Source organism: Eptatretus burgeri, chromosome 3 (assembly GCF_056783735.1).
Source record: "Eptatretus burgeri isolate ZD-2024b chromosome 3, Ebu_testis_v1, whole genome shotgun sequence".
In the NCBI taxonomy this organism is placed as follows: domain Eukaryota; kingdom Metazoa; phylum Chordata; class Myxini; order Myxiniformes; family Myxinidae; genus Eptatretus; species Eptatretus burgeri.
In genome coordinates, this window is record NC_140963.1 from 7707078 (window position 1) to 7727025 (window position 19948).

General features: G+C 50.0%; 1 protein-coding gene across 3 annotated transcripts in view; it reads right to left on the minus strand.

Moving 5' to 3' along the window:
• Positions 1-19948, minus strand: part of LOC147029357 (persulfide dioxygenase ETHE1, mitochondrial-like) — a 65063-nt gene that overhangs the window by 29344 nt on the left and 15771 nt on the right. For all 3 annotated transcript variants that reach the window (XM_085872358.1, XM_085872359.1, XM_085872357.1), the window contains exons 2-3: positions 13518-13662; positions 10516-10664 (exon numbers count right to left, since the gene is read on the minus strand). In XM_085872358.1, coding sequence (XP_085728484.1) covers positions 10516-10664; positions 13518-13662 — 294 coding nt within the window. The remainder of the gene's footprint in view (positions 1-10515; positions 10665-13517; positions 13663-19948) is intronic.

Genomic DNA, 19948 nt, shown 5'->3' on the forward strand with positions numbered 1-19948 from the left:
GCCTGTGGGTACCGGTGTTGGACTCGTGCAGGGCGCGCGCCGAACAGCGTGTACAAAATCACGGATTTTGTGCTTCAAAAACGGATCAAAAACGACACACGCCCACTTTTTGCCGTCCAATCGGTGAGCGAGGGGCGATTTGGCCCCGCCTCCAGGGCGTTGGAGGGCGATCGATATATGCAAATTTATGGATCAAAAAGCATTCACGCCCACTTTTTCTCGGGCCAATGGGGAGCGAGGTGAAAGGTCGAAGGGAGGGGGTCAAAGATGAGAGGGCGAAGCCACGGGGCTGATATAAGTGACCGTGTTCGTCAGACCAGTAGAGTAGTAGAGTCGAGAGAGAACAGAGAGTTAAGACTTCGCGGGCGGTGGAGTTGGCAAGAAGGAGCTGGTCGTCGTGTGCGTTGGAGTCGGAGCGGAGGGGACGGAGCTGTGGAGAGGCGGCGAGGGCAGACGAGGGGGTGCTCGCGTCGTGCAGGGAGCTGCACCCCAGGGAGGCCGACAGCGCGACCTGGCGGAGGTGGAGACGCTCGTCGCGGGACAATAAAAATCCTCTATACCCCGAGCATCAGCAACCCCCGGGGGTTCCCCCCCGCGCTGAGATAGTGCGACCAAGGGGGCCCCTTTCCCACCCCTACCAGACACTGCCCGCGAGGCCCGCGGAGTTGAGGCACCATCGCCGCTCCGCGTCTCATCACCAGACGGGTAGGCCCGACCCGGTCTCGGCCTCAGGCCCGCCTCATCCTTGAGGGTATTCTTTTCCTTGGTTTTGGGTATGTGTTGTCGGCGCCGTCTGTGAAGTAAAATTGTATAAGTGTTGCCGTGTGCTCGGTAGTCGGTATTAGCTCTGCATTGTGTCTTCGCTTTTACATTTGCTTTTTGTGTAAATTGCATTGTGTTTTCGCTTTTACATTTGCTTTTTGTGTAAATTGCATTGTGTCTTTTCTGTGTGCTTTTGGTGGAATTGTATATGTGCGCTTTCCGTTCATCGCGAATAAATGTGCTTTATTATTGAACTGTTCTCCCGCTTCGCTTCGTCTTTTCCTCTATTGAATCCCCATCTTGCTTCACGTAAAGGGTTCGTAGTGGGCTGAATACGCCCGATAATTAATCGAACCGTCGAGGTCGACGATAACACCGCTCGGTTATCCCGATAGTACGGAACGGGTCGCTTAAGTGGCCCGTGTCCGAAGTCGACCTGCGGCGAAGTGCGATCGCCCGGTCTACCCTCCGCGTGGGTACTTAGGTAGGTCGAATTTGGCGAGCAACCCTATCCCACGCGGGGGCTGATTGGCTCGATCGCGGTGAGACCGAAAGGTCCACCCGTGACTGGTTCCCGGCGTTAGTCCGAGAGGGTCACGACTGGATTGTCCGTCCGGTGGGCGGCGTGCCGCGATTCGAGTTACGTGGCCGTCAGCACGCCGGCGGGCGCGAATCCGCAACACTGGTGTCAGGTCGTGCGATACAAATTCATCGCCCTCCTCGCGGAACTGGTATCGGAGAACAGGAAAACGGGCTCTCCTGTCTCCGGCTAAATTCACGGGAATCGGTCCAGGGGTGAGAGAAGCGACCCCCGATTCCCTCCAAATTCTGACGGCGAAATTAACCCTTTAAGAGAAGCAAGATGGCGTCTCAAGGCGAGCGGGAGCCGGGGGTATTAGAAATGTATATGTGTCGTAATGTAGAGTCCATGGTCCAGGATGGAATCCCCGTGCAGGAAATGTTGATTGTGCAGGAACACGGACTCGCCCAACTGAACCCAGAGCCCGAAATGGGTGCGGCAGCGGCCGCGGTGTATGACACCTCCCCCCCCTCTCCACCAAAACCCTTCCCCAACCCTTGCCGAAACGGCTCAGCTGAGTGCATCCGACATGGCCCAGTTATGCGCCATGCTGGCGGCAATGACAGAAAAGATGGATACAAATACAAATGAAATGAAAAACGAAATTAAAGACATGAACAAGCAAATGAATGAAGTGAAAACGACGATGGATGCGAATACACAAAAAATGGATGAAAAGATGGATACAAACACAAATGAAATGAAAAACGAAATGAACAAGCAAATAAACGGAATGGAAGCAAACATGAAGGAAGAAATGAAAAAGCTCCGGGGTGAGACGCAGAACATGGGCCGATGCCTGCAGGCGGGCATGAAGGCCGTGACCAGGGAGCTGGGAATGGCGACTCCACGTGTGGGAGCAAACGAGCTGGAAGGGGGTGCAGCGGCTGACAGGCCCGCGGTGGAGGCGGGTAAGAAAATAATTCGGGAGACAAGAGACGAGGCGAAAGTAATTGCGAGGGAGAGAAAAGAACAATTAATACGGAGAGCAAGGATGAGGTACGCGGAGATCGTGAAAGAGCAAGGAGTGAAAAACAGGGAAGGACGGGAGCGACTTAAAGAGAAAGCAAGGTTGACCTACATAAAGATAAGGGAAAGACGCCAGAAAGAAGCAGAGACCAATAAACACGGTGAGGACGGGGTAAGTGACGCACACACACACACACACACACACACGGAGGTAGTGGAGGACAATGGGGGTGAGCTCGCGGAGCGTGTAGAGACCCAGTGCGAGCACCTGGATGGCCTCCTCCAGGAACGAGGGGAGGGAGTATGCCCCCTTGAGGCGAGTCACGACCAGGTGGGTTCGGTCGTGCTTTGCGAGGTTGAGGGGACGGGTGCACGGAAAGCTTGGGGGGTATAGAGGCCCCGGAGACCCTTGTGGGGACACGAATCCCCAGTGTGGTTGTCCCTGTGTGTGTGGTGCAAGGTGTGAGTGCGTCCCCGTGTGTGGAAGCGACCCCGTGTGTGAGTGGTGTGGTGGCGATGGTGCCGGAGTACGTGCTTCCCAGCACGCCGTGTGTGGATGAGGCACCGTGTGTGAGTGTCGCCGTGTGTGTGAATGAGACACCACGGTTGAGTTCCCCCGCGTGTGTGGATGAGGCACCGCGGTTGAGTGCCCCCGCGTGTATGAGTGAGGAACGGTGTGTGGATGAGGCACCGCGGGTGAGTGCCCCCGCGTGTGTAAGTAGTATGGTTTGTGTGAGTAGTGAGGAACGCGTGAGTGAACGGCCGTATGCAAGGGAGACCGTGTGTGTGAGAGAGCGGTATGAGAGGGAGATGTCGGTTGGCATGCGGGAGCACGCAGCCGCGTCTCCCGGTGTGAGTTTAATGGTGTGGACTGTGTGCGTCGTAACACGCAGGTATGCGTGTGTGGAATGGAGACGGAGACGGCGACAGAGGAGAGAAAGCCGAGTAGCGGCTGCAGTTGTTTCGGGGACCGTGCCGGGTTCACCCAGCAGTGAGCACGAGGTTCGTGCTGTGCAACGCACGAGACCGCCACGTGCTCGCTTGCGAGAGTGAAGTCCCGGTCCGGAAACGCACGCGGTGGATTTGCCGATCCCGCGGACGGACAAAGTTTAGGCAGGTAAATGGATTTGGACCGGATGGGTTCTCCACGCGATCGTGTGTGTTAAGCTCCAACGGGCAAAGCACATGTGTTCGCGTGGGGAACCCCTCGAGACGTGGAGCTTGTGTTTTTTTTTATGCGCACGGTGACGTCATGGCTGTACGTGGGGTTGGAATCCGGCAAGAGGGGCACCCCGCCGGATGGTACCGTCCAAGGGGGGACGAGGAACACGTGCAGCTGCATGACGTCACGGGCAGGTGTAAAGGGCGCGAGTTGCCGCGCAGGTGCTGCGCATGAAAAAAAAAAAAAAAAAAAGCAAGCCTCACTTTCGGGTGCAAAGGATTCCTGGGCAAGGGGTGGAAGACCCCCTTACCGGGGCACAGGATGGAAACTAGTTAGGGGGAAGGGTTAGCTTAGCTAGACCGACTTCATGGGGCAGGGGTAAGTCCTCATGGAGTCCGTGGAATGGATTAGGTAGAGGGATTGTAGCCAGATTTAGGTTGGGAAATAAAATGATTTATTTGGAGACAGAGACAGACTTTGAATGTGTAGAGGGGACGTAGTTTAGCTACGTAGTGTTAAAAGGAACGTGCTGTAGTATAAGGGACGACGTGGGAGCACGAGTTAGTTAGGGGAGGTAGTTAGGAGGATGGCAGAGTTCAGCGGTGAGTGTGTTGAAGAGTTGTTGGTGAGTTGTGAGGTGAGTACATGGTGAGTGAGTGAGGCCAGCGGGTCTGTGTGTATGGAGTGAATGGGGAATGCATGGTGCGATGAGTGATTGGGGGGAGGAGTGACTCCCACCCAAGGGACCCCGGGGTCAGTGTAGAGTGAGTTAGCTGGGTTAGTCAAATTGAAAAACGGAGGTCGTTTTGCTGTTGGTGGGAAAGTAGGCTCGAGACCCATTTGGAGGGGTGCAGGAGCCCTGTTGACGGGCTTGGGAGCGTGGCTGCGAAAGGTGAGTATCGCTGAGTGGGTACACGGGCACCAGGCTAGTCGGCCGCGGTAGGCCATGGGCCCATGGGGGGCCGGGATAGAGTAGTGGGCACGGGTGCGCCTGCTTGGTGCGGGGGCCCGGGGCGCCATTAGCCGCGTGGGCAGTGTTGTGGGCACGGGTGACCCTCGGAAAGGGGCCCGGGAGGCCGGCCTGCCACGTGTGCGTTTCAGGGGAGGTGCCATGGGGGGCACTCCCCGGTGTTAGGGAGCTGGTAGGCTCGGAGGCAGTGTAGTGCCCGGGGTGCCATAGCGGGAGATTCGGCAGAGGGTCGTGCCTGCCAAAGGGAGCCACGTGTCCCAGCCATGAGACCGTGTGAGGGCACGGAGAGAAAATTGGGGGGCGAGGCCCGAAATTGTGAGGACACCAACACAGGCGACGGGAATCTGGGTTGTTAGAACCAATAGTTTAAGCGAGAGGCGCTTGTTGAAAGCCCCGGGGTAGTTTAACAGTTAAATGGTTAGGGTAGATTAGGAGATGTACCCCTCCGCACCATCCATCCCCTCGCTCTCGTTGTGGGCCGCTGGACCCACTTTGGTTATAGATCGCCGAACTCTGGGGAGGCCATTCTGAGGCTTCGTTGGGCCTCGACACAGGATGCCAGCTCTCCCTTGTTCCCCTCCGGGAAGGGAACGTAGGGGTTGGGAGTAGGCTAGGTGACAGGATAGGTTAGCCGAACAAGGACGATAAAGGGGGTTGGGGGACGATTTATAGTGGGGAAGTAAAAATAAAAACAACAAAAAAAATAAGTTGGGGCTAAAATTGGTTTTTCACAAATTAAGGGAGTGGGTATGTACAGTGACAGGCAAAGGCGATAGGTGGGAGGGAGACAGGTAGGTAGGTCCGAGCCCGCCTTCCAAGTGGCCAGCACCACCGCACTCCCTCCACCAACCTTCACTGAACGGCAAAGGCTGGCCAACTTCATCGGCTTGCCGTCTTTTGCTTCAAGGCGGAGGCCGGCCAACTTCATCGGCAGCTGTGTGCTGCAAGGCCTGTGCCGGCCAGTTCATCTGCTGGCTGTTTTTCTTCGAGGCCTGTGCCGGCCAGTTCGTCTGCCGGCTGTGTTTGCCTGCAGCGGCCTTCTTCTGCGGGCTGTGTTTGCCTGCTGCCTTTGCCATGCCATGCCCACTGCCCACGTTCACCAGCCCCGTTCAATTTTGCTTTGCCCCCCCTGTTCATTTCCATGTGCGCCAGGATCAAGGCAACAGTTTGCAAGCTGCGAGAACTGCCCTGTTGGCAGCTACAACACGGGCCTGCAGTGGCGGCCCGTGCACCGTGTTTGTGTTCATCCATCCATTCGTTGTGCTCATTGCGTGTGCCACTTGAGCTGGCACGGAGACTGCGTTTGTGCAGCCCATGCACCGTTGTGGTTCACTGAGTTCGATTCAAACCATCCATCCATCCATTCGTTGTGCTCATTGCGTGTGCCACTTGAGCTGGCACGGAGACTACGTTTGTGCAGCCCATGCACTGTTGTGGTTCACTGCGTTCAGTTCAAAAGGGAAGGCCTTGGACTGCGTGTGAGCAGCCAGCCACGTTCCCTGTCACCTGCATTGTTTGAGCCAGAGACTGCATGTGGGCAGCCTGGCTCCCTGCTAACTGCTTTCTTTTTGCAGAGTTCATTGATCCTGGGCCATGGTTTAGTGTAAAATTTGTAAGTTAAGGTAAGATGTACTGTAAATATGAGTGCGCCCCCGGCATGTCTGTCTAGCGCCGGCAATTTTATTTAAGTCGTCCGTGTGAGTGAGTTTGTTTAGGTAGTTACGCAGCCCTCAGGTTATTTATTTTGGGGACACGAATACCATGAATGTCGCACTCAGGGATCCGTAGGTAAAATGTACTAGGGAAAACTACACATGATGGCACACGAAAATTTGACGACTCGGGACGAGTCTGTAAAAAGGGGAGGGGGTAGTGTTGTGGTTACCAAATTCGCAAACCACCATTCAGGTCCCTTAGGTGAGATATCTCGGTAAGTACATGTGTAGTTAGGCCCAAACCCATTGTCTAGTGGGAATACATGTCATTTATGCGTGCTGCGACTCTTCAGGATAGCCGTTTTTCTTTTACTATCTTTATTTTGGACCAACCGCCATGATTACCACCACAACCACAACATTAACCACCAACCACAACGCCGCTTCACCACAACCGCCACGACCTTCACGTCACACCTCGCAACCGTCGCATCGCCACCGTTCTTGCGCCGCCTGTGGGTACCGGTGTTGGACTCGTGCAGGGCGCGCGCCGAACAGCGTGTACAAAATCACGGATTTTGTGCTTCAAAAACGGATCAAAAACGACACACGCCCACTTTTTGCCGTCCAATCGGTGAGCGAGGGGCGATTTGGCCCCGCCTCCAGGGCGTTGGAGGGCGATCGATATATGCAAATTTATGGATCAAAAAGCATTCACGCCCACTTTTTCTCGGGCCAATGGGGAGCGAGGTGAAAGGTCGAAGGGAGGGGGTCAAAGATGAGAGGGCGAAGCCACGGGGCTGATATAAGTGACCGTGTTCGTCAGACCAGTAGAGTAGTAGAGTCGAGAGAGAACAGAGAGTTAAGACTTCGCGGGCGGTGGAGTTGGCAAGAAGGAGCTGGTCGTCGTGTGCGTTGGAGTCGGAGCGGAGGGGACGGAGCTGTGGAGAGGCGGCGAGGGCAGACGAGGGGTGCTCGCGTCGTGCAGGGAGCTGCACCCCAGGGAGGCCGACAGCGCGACCTGGCCGAGGTGGAGACGCTCGTCGCGGGACAATAAAAATCCTCTATACCCCGAGCATCAGCAACCCCCTCCTGTTTCCCCCCGCGCTGAGATAGTGCGACCAAGGGGGCCCCTTTCCCACCCCCTACCAGACACTGCCCGCGAGGCCCGCGGAGTTGAGGCACCATCGCCGCTCCGCGTCTCATCACCAGACGGGTAGGCCCGACCCGGTCTCGGCCTCAGGCCCGCCTCATCCTTGAGGGTATTCTTTTCCTTGGTTTTGGGTATGTGTTGTCGGCGCCGTCTGTGAAGTAAAATTGTATAAGTGTTGCCGTGTGCTCGGTAGTCGGTATTAGCTCTGCATTGTGTCTTCGCTTTTACATTTGCTTTTTGTGTAAATTGCATTGTGTTTTCGCTTTTACATTTGCTTTTTGTGTAAATTGCATTGTGTCTTTTCTGTGTGCTTTTGGTGGAATTGTATATGTGCGCTTTCCGTTCATCGCGAATAAATGTGCTTTATTATTGAACTGTTCTCCCGCTTCGCTTCGTCTTTTCCTCTATTGAATCCCCATCTTGCTTCACGTAAAGGGTTGGTAGTGGGCTGAATACGCCCGATAATTAATCGAACCGTCGAGGTCGACGATAACACCGCTCGGTTATCCCGATAGTACGGAACGGGTCGCTTAAGTGGCCTGTGTCCGAAGTCGACCTGCGGCGAGGTGCGATCGCCCGGTCTACCCTCCGCGTGGGTACTTAGGTAGGTCGAATTTGGCGAGCAACCCTATCCCACGCGGGGGCTGATTGGCTCGATCGCGGTGAGACCGAAAGGTCCACCCGTGACTGGTTCCCGGCGTTAGTCCGAGAGGGTCATGACTGGATTGTCCGTCCGGTGGGCGGCGTGCCGCGATTCGAGTTACGTGGCCGTCAGCACGCCGGCGGGCGCGAATCCGCAACAATATATTAGAACGTGAATACATCTATTAACTATACTATATTAGAACATGAATACATCTATGGCAGTGAACGGCTGTCTTGAAGACTGGCAAGAAAGAATAAGATTGAAGAGAATTGGAAGTTGATTCCACAGGTGGGGAAAAAGAGGAACAAAGTGGAGGAGAGCAGTGAATCTGGATTTTGAGTGTTTCACCAAAAAGGGGTTGATGGTAGACAGAGTGTGCAATGCAGGAACCTGGAGGTGACAAAGCCTGAAAGGAGCAGAGGGATGAAAAAAAAAAGAGGCAGAAGAAGACAGAGACCACTGAACTGTCTGCAATGGAAAAGAGATCCACTCATCTTCATCACAGGAGATTCTAATGATCTTGAAGGCCTTGGTTTCCACAGTGTCAGGCTGAGGAAGTTGTGAGGCAGAGGAGCCAGCCAAGAGGGGAGAGCAATATTCCATTAAGCCAAGGATGAAGGCCTTGTATGTGGGTAGGAGGTCAGGTGTAGCAAGGAAGGACTTTGGATGAAGGAGGGATGACCAGTCGATGACTGGCTTTGTCGGCCAACTTTGACATGTGGTTTGCCCAAGAAAGATTATGGCAGATAGTGAGACCCAGGAGTTTGAGATAATATTTGAGTTAAATCCTCAAGAGGATTGTGAAGAGAGTAGGTGACGGTGTGGGGTAGGGGGAGCGGGGGTTGGAGAGCGAGAGCGAGAGCGAGAGCGAGAGCGAGAGCGAGAGCGAGAGCGAGAGCGAGAGCGAGAGCGAGAGCGAGAGCGAGAGCGAGAGCGAGAGCGAGAAAGAGAGAAAGAGCGAGAGAGAGAGAGAGCGCGAGAGAGAGAGAGAGAGAGAGAGCGAGAGAGAGAGCGAGAGAGAGAGAGCGAGAGAGAGAGAGCGAGAGAGAGAGCGAGAGAGAGAGAGAGAGAGAGAGCGAGAGAGAGAGAGAGCGAGAGAGAGAGAGAGAGCGAGAGAGAGAGAGAGAGAGAGGATTTGTCAGGATTGAAAGACACCAACTGTGTTTCTATCAAAGTCTGAAGAGAATGGCGAGGCTCCTGCTTCTGTATCTGGAGGAGGATAGAGATCATGCCAAAGGGTGGCGTCATCAGCAAATATGTAAATGGGGATTTAGTGAGTCAGACAAATCGTTGATCAAGACCAGGAATGGGACTGGGCCAGGAACACTGCCTTGGGACATTGCAGCCTTAACAGGGAGAGGATATGAAAATATTCCATTGAGAGTCACACATTAGTGAAGAGAGTAAAGAAAGTCAGTAACCCATGTGTGGAGTTGGCCTTCGATGCTACAGCAGAGAGCTTGGAGAATAAGACAACATTCCAGATTACATCAAATGCACGAGATATGTCCAGAGAGACGGCTCTGAACTCATGTCTGACATTGAAGGCCTCCATTCATTGTTGAGCAAGTAAATGCAGCATGAAAAAAGTAGAGTGAACTGGTCTCAATCCAAATTGGTGATCTGAGATAAGGAAGAATTTCATATCAACTGTGATGATGGATTCCAAGACTTTGCTGATGATTGGAAGTAAGCTGATAAGTTTGTCATTGAGTTGCTCTGTTTTTGCACCTTTTATGTAGTGGAGTGATGTTGGCCAATTTTCAAGCAGATAGAAGATGACCTTGGGCATATGACAGGCTGAAAAGGGCAGAGTGGATATGAAAGAGAAGCAGTGCAGGTTCATCGGCAAGGTGAGCTGATGCCATCCGGTGCAGTTGCAGAGTCAGAGTTGAGGGAGGCCAGAAACTTCTCCACCTTCTCAGGTACAACAGATAGTGTCCAGGAGCAGTTGGGTGCAACTAGCTTGGGTGGGTACAGACAATGAGTTGGGGATATAAGATCTGTAAGCTAACACAAAATTGAGGCATTCAGCCTTCTCGGGAGTAGAATTGACTGTTGTGCCACTTGAAGAGAGGGAAGGGATGGAAGGGGAACATGCACCAGAAAGAGACTTAACAAGGTACTACCATGTTTTAGTGGAGGGAGACAAGTTTGAAAGTTCAATCTTGAGGTTGCACAGATGTTTTTACTGGCTCTCCTGAGAGTGGACATACACTCTTGCGAGCTTTGTGAAATGATCTGAGATTACCTTTGCAGGAACAGGATATGCAAGTTGTTCCAAGGCAATTGCCTCAACACATGATTCAGTGTACCATGGGTGGGAGGGATGGGTAGGATAACTGAAGATGAGATGGGATGGATCTGTGCAATGTCATTTTATAATAAATGTGAATCGTATCGTATCCAATTTCAATAATTTTATGGCTTATCTCCTTTCTTTCAATTTGACCTTGTTTAATTGCATGTTCATCATTCTCTATCAACTACCCATGTGGATCAACTAAGTCATCCTCAAAAATGTTACATTCCAAACCCACATACACACAAAAAAAAAAAATAATAAATAACTTTATCACAGTTTATTCTCCATCATGAGAGCTGTCCAATATGCTTACAAACTCTCCAAAGGAAATTGTTTCTCCTTCCTGCAGGTGCTTGTCAGCTCGGGAACTGCTGGCGGCCCCAATGGCAGATTGACATTTGGGAAACAGAGTCTTGAGTGCCGCTGTTCCCGTCACGTGGTCACCATGACAGTGTGTGTTAACTGCACACATGCACAAATTTATAAGAACCGGCAGTCACGTTCTACATGGTTCCATAATGCAATTGTCATGCACACATATGCTTGAAGAAACTCGAAGGGAAACTGAACTCAAATGTGTAAAGCTGAGAATTACTACGTGTGATCATTATAAAAATAACACACACACACACTAACACACACACACACACACACACACACACACACACACACACACACACACACACACACACACACACACACACACACACACACACACACACACACACACACACACCAGTCTGAATTACCCTATATGGACGGCGAGTCTTTAAGGACCACGATCACCTTATTTAAGGCACGGCCAGAGTGGGAGTGGCAACCACAGTTATGGAACTCATGGGAGCACCACGGAAGCTCCGCTAGAGGTTCCGTGTGAGATTGGCGTGAGCTCTGCGTGAGCACCGCAGAGGGTCGCAGCATGTTTGGAGAGTTCACGGCACAAGTATAGGTACTGGCAGGAAGGTTGAAGTCGAGGTCAGTGGGGGAACCACCTGGTCCAGAGGATATGTAAATGAGCAGGGCAACAAAGGGACAGAGCTGGCAGTTTGACGTGAGACAGTTTTAGAATTAGAAGGGATTAGTGACACTACTGTCATTAAAAGCTATTTCTTCAAGAAAATGGGTCCTGACTTATTGTCTGTTCTGATGGCAGCACAAGACTGCTGAGGCATTTGGCCAGCACGGATTTGTTTTCCAAGTTTGATCTTGGGTGTGGTTATGCAACGTTGGTTCTGCTCGACCGACTGACTGAGGTCTGATGCATAAACTGCCGGCTTGGTACTCACTTGTAATTGGATGTTTGCATATGGTAACATCACTCTGGGCATGGGATCCTGTGGGAAGTTATGGGGTGACTGACGATCGTGGTCTCTTAAAGACTCGCCGTCCTCTCAGTTATCAAGATGCAATGTCTGTCACAACCTATATGTACATGAGAATGCATCATTGCACAGTAAATTTCCCAATAATCTATCCCTATGAAAGGAAAAAATGTGTGTGTGCATGTATGTGTGTGGGTGTGTGTGTGTTCTATGCATGGCCACATCTTTTAATTTACAAACTCCAAACTCGGAGCAAAAATACAACTTGTGTCGGGGGTAAGAAAGGCTGTGTTGCCCCACGCGAGTGTGTGGGGTGGAGGGGGGCATAAAGTCTCAAATTCTCAATCTGGAAAATTATTGCTATCAACTCCACAAATCCATGATTACTGCACACCTCAACTCTTTTGTTCTTCTTTTCTCCCATTTGTGGAACCACCTGTCTGAGGCTGTTCAATCCTACTCTTCACCCAGGGACTCAAGTAGGCAGTGCACCACCATCTCATGTCATTCCCATGCAAATATAGGGCAATTTCGGCCATGAGCCAGGCCCGGTAATTTTTGGCCACCAGTACCGTCCGAGGGGAATGATGCTCATTATAATTTTTGGCAGGGTATCTATCTCTACAGTGAGAAACTATGTGATAGCATTGCATTGGTGGTAGCCTTTTGTGTGTTATTAGCCACTTAGTGGTCCCATTTTGTAAAAAGAAGTGTTCACTACCAAAATGTGTGTGTTTGTCAAACGGACTGTGAAGCAGCAATACGTGCAGCTTGCCAGACTGTGAGAACCAGGCATCCATCTTTGAGTCAGCCGATGGGGAAAGTTTAGATGAGGATATTGAAGAACTGGATAATGATTACGATTTTAAAGTTCATCTTGCACATATACCACTTACAATCAGTGCACATGGTCAGAGGTGTCTTAGAAACTATAAAGGACCCAACTTTGGTTCATAAGACAATATGTTTATCAGCAACACATTGGGCCATAGGTAATGGCCTTGTTCGTGTGGAACACCACATTTGTGTTTCTATTCTGTAATTTTATGCCCGACAACAGAAGATTGTATTTCGTTTTCACCTTTGACTCATTCATCAGATTGCACATGATTAACCATCTTGCTACTGTCTTATTGGTTTATATTGTGTAATACAGGTGTTTGATACATTCATATGTGCATTATTGAGTATCTAAATCCCAGAAATTCTGTATTTTTTGAGAAATTACACGGAAAAAAAAAACATTAATCTTGTTCATGAACATGCTATCATTTACCTTTGTTTGATTCTTGGAAAGTATCCTTCAATAACAACAGGGAAAATATCATGACATTGACCAAACTCCATAAATCTGTCCAAAGTAGGTATTTTTTCATTTGGGGGGGGGGGGTGGGGTAACATTGTCTGCTATACTGATCTTAATATACAACATACAAAAAAGAAATTTAGATTTTTGGATTTCTTAATATATTTGCGAAACACCCATGAAATTATATTGTTCCAGAACTTTTATTTACTTTCCACAGTAAATGATAGACAAATACTTTTCTAAAGGCGGTACGATTTATCACACAGGAAATAGACACTGATATGTGTCACCAATGACATACCTTTCAACCGAGCACTTTTTGTGCTAAACCTAGCATGTTTAGCACTTTTTGTTGGAAGCAAATGATCCGAGCAAAAGGTGAGACAAATTTCAATGTTAATGTTTGACTGATTAAAAAAAAAATGTTGTTAAGCTGAAGTAGGATGTCTTACCTTGTACTGGCCATTTTGCACAAAAGCATATTTTAGAGTAGGCATATAAACAGGGTAATAACGCACAAAAAGCTACCACTGATGCAATACTATCAAATATTTTCTCACTCTCGGGTTGTATGAGTATGCCTTGCCAAAAATCAGTGTGAGAATTATCCCCCCCAGAAGGTACCGACCAACCCTAATGGCTCATGTACTACGAGGAAAGTGCAATCACCGGGCGAGTACATACTTGCATACTTGAGATTTAAACCCAATTCCTGCACCAGCTTCGCATCTCGACGGGCTGTTTCTCGTACTGGATCCAGAATGACCGCTTCGTGGGTATTCTTGCACGCCAGCAGATAGGAGTATGTGCAACTTTCCGGTTCAAATAACTTGGTTTCATAATAGAGGGGAGGAGATAAACATAATGAAAAAGCAGCATTAATGCAGGGCATTAATAATTATTTATAAAATAAATCATGGAATTTTTGGGTATGGAAGCATGGCGAGATCGAAACTTGAAGAGTGCCCCAAGTAAGCACTCCAATGACACGGTTGAAGAAACTTTGAAAAACTAAACATTTAATATTCACCTCTGCCACCGAAGGTGAAGAAGGTTATGTTTTCACCCCTTCCTATCTGTTTGTTTGTCTGTGTACAGGATATCTCAAAAAATTATAGACGGATTGAGATGAAACTTGGTGGATATGTTGCATGTTTGACAAGGAAGAATTGATTCAATTTTGGTGAAGATCCGGATTTGACATTTTCTTAATGTGATTCTTCACCATTGAGCGATATGGCTAAACTGATTTTTAGCATGATATCTCAAAAAGTTGTGGATGGATCCAGATGAAATTTTGTGGACAGTTTGTGACAAGGACAAACTGATTAGATTTTGGTGAAGATCCGGATCCGGATCCTGCTACTACAATATTTTAAGTGATTCCTCACCATTGAGAGATCGGGTGAAACAGTTACATAGCACGATATCTCAAAAAGTTATGGACAGATTCAGATAAAATTAATGGACACTGTGTGTGTGTGTGTGTGTGTGTGTGTGTGTGTGTGTGTGTGTGTGTGTGTGTGTGTGTGTGTGTGTGTGTGTGTGTGTGTGTGTGTGTGTGTGTGTGTGTGTGTGTGTGTGTGTGTGTGTGTGTGTGTGTGTGTGTGTGTGTGTGTGTGTGTGTGTGTGTGTGTGTGTGTGTTGGATGAATTGATTCGATTTTGGTAAAGATTTGAATCCGGATCTGAATAGAAGACTTGTTTAATTTTTGAAGCGATTCTTCACCATTGAGAGATAGGCCCAAAAACGATATATCGCATGATATTTCAAAAATGTATTGGGCAAGATATTGTTGCGGGGCAGAGGGGTCGGGTGAGAAGACCACGAGGTGGGGGAAAGCTACGTCGATTCCCACCAGACTCCACGGAATTGTAGGCCGTCGCTCACGGATAATTCCATGACGCGGCGGGTCGCTTAACAAACCGTGGACGCCAATAACTCAAGTTTCAATTAGATTGGACCAGTGGTTGTCGAGAAACAGCGGTCACACACACACACACACACACACACACACACACACACACACATAGCTGGAATTATAGCGAACACAGTGAGCTTCATACTTAACGCGTACACATGAGAGAATAGGAAACAACAACGACAACACAATACCCCTGACGATTTTGAATCCGTGTCATTGGCTATGACCCTTCTGTTTCCGGTTTTTTTTTTAAAACGCTGTGCGGTGTATAAACACAATTGGGTTTTATTTCTATCTTGTGAATATTGCTTAACGCATGCACATGAGAGAATAGGAAACAACACAATACCATGGCAATTTGGAATCTGTGTGGTTGGCTATGACCCTTTTGCTTCCGTTTTTTTTTTTTGCTTCAGGTTTTTTTTTCTTTCCGGTTTTTGTCATGGGGAATGATGCATGCCGGGAGATAAAGGCATCGTCGGAGACATGAAAGACCCAAATATCAGACATGGTGTATATTTCCTCCACTGATTTTAATAAAGATATCTCCCGCATCATCAAAAAATAATTTTTAATCGTGATTTACATTATTTGATCGCGGATCCCGAATCCAGGCCGAAGTAACCGGAAATTGCGTATACAGTTGTGAACAAGTTATACGTAAAGTCAGAAGCGAATGTGAGAAGAATAGTACGTTCGCTTCTAGTATTTATTTTTTTTAGATGAGATCCTGTTCTAGGCGGTGTAGTTGTCGTTGTGAAGGTTATGTTGAGGTAATATTAATTTTTTTGGATGAGATCCTGTTCTCGGCGGTGTCGTTGTCGTTGTGAAGGTAATGTTGAGGGAATTTTTTTTTCAGATGAGATCCTGTTCTCGGCAGTGTAGTTGTCGTTGTGAAGGTAATGTTGAGGGAATTTTTTTTTTCAGATGAGATCCTGTTCTCGGCGGTGTAGTTGTCGTTGTGAAGGTAATGTTGAGGGAATATTAATTTTTTTAGATGAGATCCTGTTCTCGGTGTACTCTATGGGCGGAGCCCGAGTCACGGTTGGGGGTGGTCGCATGGTTGTGGCTTCATATGTCGCGACTCGCCCACTGGGGACTTGTAGCAACAGTAGCACCAGTAGCGTCAGAAGCAGCATGTACTGTCATTGGCAGTGTTCTGTAGGTCGTGTGCCTGCAGAGTGCATCGACTACGTAATAAAGCGGAGTTACGGGCATCGTACGCCCACACTCTCGCTCGTGGCAATAAAGCAGGGTTGTGCTATCCCCTGGCTCGTGTCTGCCTCCACGCACCTCTACCACGACATTAGTTTGGTGACGAGTCTGTTTCGGATCGACGTGTGCAGAGTGCCTGGTTCTCATTGGTATTGACTGGGAGTCATTGCCGGAGCAATTGGATTGCAGTGCGTGCGGAGCGCCGGGAAAATCAGCACAGCTCGCGCGGTTCGAGTTCGACCACCTGGCGAGGAGCCCAGGGAAGCGCATCGCAAGTTTCGCGCGCCGCACGCACAGTCTTCGGTGTGGGTCGAGTCCTGCAGCCGGACATCTTGCCGTCGCCTGCGAGTCGCGTCGAGTGAGCGACGGCCACGCTCGGAGTTCGCTTTATTTCTGCTTTGCAAGCCTCGGGAATGGTTTCTGCTATGCCACGGCTAAAGGACGAGGACATTAAGTTCAGCTCAGACGTGGCGTCGGCTGTCGCACAAGCTCTGAGAGATGTCCGGAGCCTCGATGGTCAGTGCGCGGCAGATGATCCGAAGGTCAACGCGAGGTGTCAAGCGCGCACAGTCTTTGGTGAGGGTCGTGACCGAGCGTTGCAACGCAGTCAGTCGGACGGCGGTCTGAACACTCGGGGACGTCTGCGGTGTGTGTGCCGAGGGTCATTGCCCATCATAACGGTCATGAATGGCGGTGTGCAAAGCGACCCCTACCTCCCGGGTCGAGACCCACTGCCGGTAGGGCGTTTTGTGCATGGCGTACAATTTTACGCCCCGGGTCGAGTCTTGCAGCCTGGGCATAGCGATCCCGGCGACCCGGAGCAGGAGATGCTGCCGATGTTGAACCTGTTTTCAATTGGTCCGAAGGTGACAAGACCAATGACAGTGGAGGTCGAGATGATCGGGGCGCTGATCGTGTTTCGAGTTGAGTCTGCTCGGGCACTCCCCGGTGTACGTCTTTTTAGGTCTACCCTCGCATTGCACACATATACCGGTGAAGCGCTACCGGCGGTTGGCAGGGCACACGTCTTGGTCGCCCATCAAGGTCAGCGGGTCGCGCTCTCGCGGTTCGTGGTGCGAGGGGAGGGGCTCGCCCTTTTGGGCCGGGACTGGCTGGCTAGACTGGATGGCGCCAGCTGGTGGCCTTGGACGGCCAGGCACGGGGGAGGAGGAGGAGTTTCCTGTTTCGGAGTTCGTACCTCCAGGTGCACCTGTGCCTCCTTCGGGGCACGTACCTCTGTTTGGGCCCGGGCCTCCCTCGAGATCCGAGGGCAAGGTTCCGGCGGCAGGAGACACGACGATGCAACATGGGTTGCTGTTCATTGCTTCCTGTAACGACGATATACGGTTATGGAGCATCGGGAGCCAGGCCAGCTGCGACGAACTCTCACGCTTCGGTTGCGCTTGTGATACAGTGCGCACCCGTGTCGTTCAGGCGATTTCAACGGGGGATTGGAGCGAGCCGGTCGCGTTCAAGAAGTTCGCGGAACGCGACCATCGGCGGTGTCCTCGTCGACGTTCAGATGATGAACGGCACGCAAGTCGCCTCGACGTTGTGACAACCAAGATGCGTACACACGATGTGATTCATAAATTGCTAATTGTTGTGTATTTGATTCTCACTGCACGAGTGATTCAGTTTGGCGTTGTTAAATCCGATGCCGACACTCCGCGTGTGAGCATAATATGTTTGGTTGGGGTCAATCAATGGGATGACCGATATGATCAATGTGATGTGGAGAACTTGCGGACGATCGTTGCGAATAAAGAGGTCTTTCTGATCTTCAGCTGCGAGGGCAGTCCACGGTCCGCAACCCTCTCATGTGTGGGAATTATGCTGGGAGAACGCGCTGTACGTGAAGGGAAGGTTGCATTGGAGCAGACGATGTTTTTGCTGTTGTATGACACTGATATGTCTCCAGGCTACACTGATCGTCCGTTCGGACGTGCATTGAGATCTCGAATGGATTTGATGCGTGGGTTTGTTATGGGATTGATGGTGCGGCTGCCGGCTAACTGTCGGTTTGACTTGCACATGGCACGACGGCGCTGTTCAGCGTCACCCCCACCCCTGATATTGCCAAGGTCAGACGTGCCTGGCGCCAGGGAGCGCAAACCTCTGGTCTCGCCAAGGTCAGCCGCGCTGGCGCCGCGGGGCTTGCAGGCTCGGGATGTTTACCTGATTCGGTCCTGTCTGAGGGAGATGTGCCAACTTGTCGACCGGGGGCATTTGATGGTGCCGGGGGTGGGGGGTTCGCTTGGGGTGTCACCACGACCTCGCCGGGTTGGCGTGAAGGCATTGGCCGCCTGGGGACGCTTCTGCTGCGTAGTGATGCTGTGTTCCCCAACTTGCTTCTTGATGCCTTTAACACGTCCAGGGTTTTGTGGTCTGCAGCCATCATTGGGCTCGTCGTGCGACTCGGTATTCGAGCACCTGTCCACTGAATTTTGGGATCCAACTCGAAAGGATGCATGATGTGCCAGGTTAACACAGCGGCATTGAGGTGGCAGGTTGTGCAGATGCAGCACGTTTTCTTTTGTGTCGTCTCATCTGGGTTTGATTCACGGCTACATGATTGATGTCATTTTATTCCTCTTTGCTTGTTTATGTCATAGGTTTTTGCATCATGGTGCCAGTGCGTTTGCTAAATGCCATTTTTGGCGCTGGTTGCTTTCTGTGTTGTAGTGCCAATGATTTTTGATTAGTCATTTTTTTTTAATCATGCTTTTAGTGGGGAGGAGTGTACTGTATGGGCGGAGCCCGAGTCACGGTTGGGGGTGATCGCGTGGTTGTGGCTTCATATGTCGCGACTCGCCCACTGGGGACTTGTAGCACCAGTAGCGTCAGAAGCAGCATGCACTGTCATTAGCAGTGTCCTGTAGGTCGTGTGCATCGAGTACGTAATAAAGCGGAGTTACGGGCATCGTACGCCCACACTCTCGCTCGTGGCAATAAAGCAGGGTTGTGCTATCCCCTGGCTCGTGTCTGCCTCCGCGCACCTCTACCACGACATTACACGAGGCGGTGTAGTTGTTGTTGTGAAGGTAACGTTGAGGTAATATTTTTTTTTTTAGATGAGATCCTGTTCTTGGCGGTGTAGTTGTTGTTGTGAAGGTAACGTTGAGGTAATATTTTTTTTTTTTAGATGAGATCCTGTTCTCGGCGGTGTAGTTGTTGTTGTGAAGGTAATGTTGAGGTAATATTATTTTTTTTTAGATGAGATCCTGTTCTCGGCGGTGTAGTTGTTGTTGTGAAGGTAACGTTGAGGTAATATTATTTTTTTTAGACGAGATCCTGTTCTAGGCGGTGTAGTTGTCATTGTGAAGTTAATGTTGAGGGAATTTTTTCTTTTTCAGATGACATCCTCTTCTCGGCGGTGTAGTTGTCGTTGTGAAGGTAATGTTGAGGGAATTTTTTCTTTTTTAGATGAGATCCTGTTCTCGGCGGTGTAGTTGTCGTTGTGAAGGTAATGTTGAGGGAATTTTTTCTTTTTTAGATGAGATCCTGTTCTCGGCGGTGTAGTTGTCGTTGTGAAGGTAATGTTGAGGGAATTTTTTCTTTTTTAGATGAGATCCTGTTCTCGGCGGTGTAGTTGTCGTTGTGAAGGTAATGTTGAGGGAATTTTTTTTCAGGTGAAATCCTGTTCGCGGCGGTGTGGTTGTTGTTGTGAAGGTAATGTTGAGGTAATAGGTAAAGTCAGAAGCGAATGTAAGAAGAATTCTACGTTCGCTTCTTGGCTTTGCTTATTCCATATTAGATGGACTAGTACGTGCCTGTACGTGCAAAAAAAAAAAAAAAATTTTTTTTTCAAACAAACACACAGTCCGTTCCTTCGCTCTCGTAAACGACGACTGGATTGGGGCATTGTGTTTATCTATAAATGCGCATAAGAAATCGAGAAATTATTAGAATACATGAAGTCATCACTATCCAGAAGTGGTACGTGCCCGTATGGAATGTTCACATGCATTCCACG